This window comes from Entamoeba invadens (assembly GCF_000330505.1).
Source record: "Entamoeba invadens IP1 unplaced genomic scaffold scaff_1105074726613, whole genome shotgun sequence".
Classification (NCBI taxonomy): Eukaryota; Evosea; order Mastigamoebida; family Endamoebidae; genus Entamoeba; species Entamoeba invadens.
This window is the reverse complement of record NW_004191869.1, coordinates 30418-34113: the sequence shown is the minus strand read 5'-3', so window position 1 is coordinate 34113 and position 3696 is coordinate 30418. Positions and strand designations below refer to the sequence as shown.

At 33.8% G+C, this 3696-nt stretch overlaps 2 protein-coding genes across 2 annotated transcripts; both read right to left on the bottom strand.

Moving 5' to 3' along the window:
• Nucleotides 1-54: 54 nt before the first annotated feature.
• Nucleotides 55-2548, bottom strand: EIN_035840 (hypothetical protein; the record flags this gene model as incomplete). Its single annotated transcript, XM_004185615.1, has 2 exons — nt 55-270; nt 299-2548. 2 exons carry the CDS (start codon nt 2546-2548, stop codon nt 55-57), a joined length of 2466 nt encoding a protein of 821 aa, XP_004185663.1.
• An 801-nt stretch (nt 2549-3349) lies between these two features.
• Nucleotides 3350-3694, bottom strand: EIN_035830 (tyrosine kinase, putative; the record flags this gene model as incomplete). The annotated part of the gene is made up of 1 exon (XM_004185614.1): nt 3350-3694. A coding segment is annotated over one exon (345 nt), but the record flags the coding sequence as incomplete, so codon positions are not given.
• Nucleotides 3695-3696: the final 2 nt, after the last annotated feature.

Sequence of the window (3696 nt, the reverse complement as noted above, 5' to 3'; positions counted from 1 at the left end):
CACATCGAACTATCATGATAAATTGGTTGGGTGCACTGCACTCGGTGCAATTTCTTAATGGGTTTCTTGCTGATTCTTTACAAGCTTTACAATGGACGTAGATGTCTTCTCCATATAAACAATCTTCGGTACAGAAAGTGAGACCATGAGCAGCATTATCACAATTAATACACAATCCAGTTGTCGGGTCTGGGTATACTCCGCTTGTGCATTCACATTTGGGTGTTTGCTTGTCGTTTTTACAAGCAGTGCAACTGAATTCAGTGGTGTCTGCATCATAAGTGCATTGGTTACAAACAGAAGGACATCTCATGCAACTTTTGGTTTTTGAATTGTAGGCATAATCAGGTTTACACGTTTCACAATAATTATTGGAACTTTCAGACTTTTTAAGTTCAGCGTTTGAATCAGTACAAGCTGTGCACATTGTTGAATTACAACTCAAACAATTTTCTCCATATGCACATTTTAGACATTCTCCATTTTCAGTAGTATTGTAATATCCTTCTACACAAACTTCACAAGCATCAAGTAACTTGTGCTCATCATCACATTTTACGCATCTAATATTAGTTCCAGATACTACGTAACTGTCTTTAGAATTTTTACATCCGTTTGGTTTTGCAAGACAAACAGAAATCACCGTTTCGTCTTCAACCATATCTTTCTTACACTCACATTTGTTTGATGGGTCTCTTCCAATTCCACTCAACTCTGCTGGTTTACACTCAGTGCAAACGGGTTGTATTTCTCCGTCAGTTGTTGATGGATTACACTTCAAACACTTTTCTGGGCAACTCACACACTCCGTGCCTTTGAGGTACGTTCCGTCTGTGCACTTGCACGCTCCTGTGGAAGTCAATTTAGCTCCTTTGGGACATACAGTGCATTGTTGTCCATTTGCAGTTTCGAGACAATTCAAATTGACATTTGCTTTTTTACAAGGGAATGCAGTTGATGAGTTTTCTTGGTAATATCCACTCATACACTGACAGAATCTTAATGGATCTCTTCCTGCCGTTGTACATTCATATGAATTCTCACCAGATGTCGTATCAACAACCTTTTCGACATACATATGACTTCTTCTATGGATCAAATCGCATCTAATTTTTGAAACATCTTCTTCATCTTGGGTGAATTTATAGGCTGGATGGACATCTTCAAAATAAGAATTAAATCCTTTATATCTGCAGAATGGGTATCTTCCAGGATAATTTTTAATCTCAGATGGAGCTCCACTTGTTGGTACTTCCAAAGCCATTAAAGTGGCTTTGATGACACATTCACCAGAAATTTTCTCAACCTCCGAATTTCCGCTCATAGCCAGACATTTGTAACAAGTTTTTCCATCGTCACTGCATTGTTCACAATTTTCATCATCACATGGTTCACTTTTGGTTTGCTTTGTGTTTTTGAAAATTGAACTTCCTGGAAGTGGTGTTTTATCAGTTAAACAATCAACGAAATGTGGTGGACATTTCTTGCACGTGTATTCTTTTTTAGTTGTATCATAATCAGTGTAATAGCCCGGAACACACTTTTTGGTATTAGAATCGGAGAATCCGTCATTTGTTATTTGATGGCATGAATATCCCAATTGATAATACCCTTCATCACAAATAACACAACGATTTTCCGAATCAAACTCAGAGCAATGAGTTGGTACACATTTTGCACCTTCGACTTTACACCTTCTGCTGCATTGACTACAAGTATCAACGGGAAACAGTTCACACAACGAATCATACTCAACATGTTCATCTCCAGAAACTGAACAAATTGTGCATTTTGATTTTTCGAGATTATAGCCTTCTCTGCAAGTTTTACAAGTCAAGACTTCATTAGTGTATGTATATGAATCACAATTAACATCAGTCTTTTGACATTCACCATCAACGAGTAAATAACCAATATCACACTTTGAACACTTGTCTTGGTTTTGCCGAAGACATCCTTCAACAAGTGGGTTTGCTGTTGCGCAGTGTTCTGTTTTCCCAGACTCTGTTCCAAACGAATAATTCCCATAACATCGAAGACATATTTGTTGTCCATCTTTGAGACCAGCCAAAGCACAATTAGAACCGTCATGGACTTCTGGACCATCTGTAATCTGTGAACAAGCATCTAACGATGTGTCAGTGCTCATTCCATTTGTACACAAAGAACATTTTGTAGTTGAACCACTGGTAAATGTATTAACACATTCACGGCATTTTGTTGAATTATCAAGGCCAAACTTACAAGTACAAACCCCGTCTTCGCTGCAAGAATTGCAAGAATAATCACAGAACTGACATATATTATCTTTTAAGTAAACATAATCATTCGAAACAGGGCATTTGGACGAATCATAAACACACTGTCCACCGCTAAGTTTATACATTTCATTTTCACAAGCAGTGCATGTCAGAGTGTCAGTGGGAACACCACCCGTAATTGTTCTTGTGAAACTTTTACAATGAGGAATTTTTGCAATCGGCTCCATACCATCCACCTTGAGCAGTGGTTCGGCCAAAGTGTTGACCAAAAGTATTAGTAACAACATTTCTTTGAATAATGGAGATTTAGAATTGTCTTCAAATATAGAACATATCACGTTTTTTATAAAAACAAATTGTTCGTTTTAGCAAACACAGCAATTTGTAAAATTTACAAATGTTTGTTTACTTCGAGCAATAAAACATTTTAACAACAATATTGTATTCAAAAATGTTCGTTTGTGTAATACCTTGGTAGTGGATTTTTAAAAATTTATATGAATAAAAAATATAATAAATAAATTGTTCTTTTTGTCAGTTTTCAACATATTACACAACAAATTTATGTTATATGCAAGTAAATATCACTTTTTTTCTAAAAATTTGACTTTTTCATTTTTTGAATAAAATTTTTAAAGATTTTTTTTTTTAAAATATTGTTTTTTACTTTTCAATCAACCATGTTGTTAGTGTTTAAAAAAAGAAACTACCTTCTTTAAATTGTTTATTGGTGTTCAAATCTTGTTTGTTTTCAACCAACCCATTTTTTTATATTATTTCAAGTTATATTTGTAAACCAAATCAATTTTAAAACAATTAACATTTAAATTATTAATAATTAAAATAATGAATAAATTATAATTGTGATTAATTAATAACTAAATTACTATTTAATCATTTATTTAATTATATTTATTAATTATTAATTAGTAATAAAAATAGATATCAACACACATATTTTAAGTACAGATATACAAAACAATTTATAATTGTACCATATTTTATTTATTTCGAAATTATAATTATAATACTTTTATATTATATAATTACTAAGGCAAATATGATCGAACTATATAGTAATAACACACTTACAATTGGGTTTCATCAGACAACTTTTCATTGATATTATCTGGACTCATTTTTTCTTCTTCAAAAACTTCTTGTAGCCACTCGACTACATTTTGAATTTTACACCGCAATTTCTGGTCTTGCAACCAAGCCTCTTCGATGATCTCAAAAAGGTTTGCTGGAATATTTCCTTCATTTTTCAATCGTTTTCCGCTCACCACGAACTCTGCTATTCCCCAAGGAAACTTAAAGATCTTTCCTTTATACGCCTCCTTCCACATAAAGCACTCAAACATCGTTACACCAAGCGAGTAGATATCTGCCGGCTTCTTATACTTCTCACGGGTCAACAGTTCTGGTGCCATGT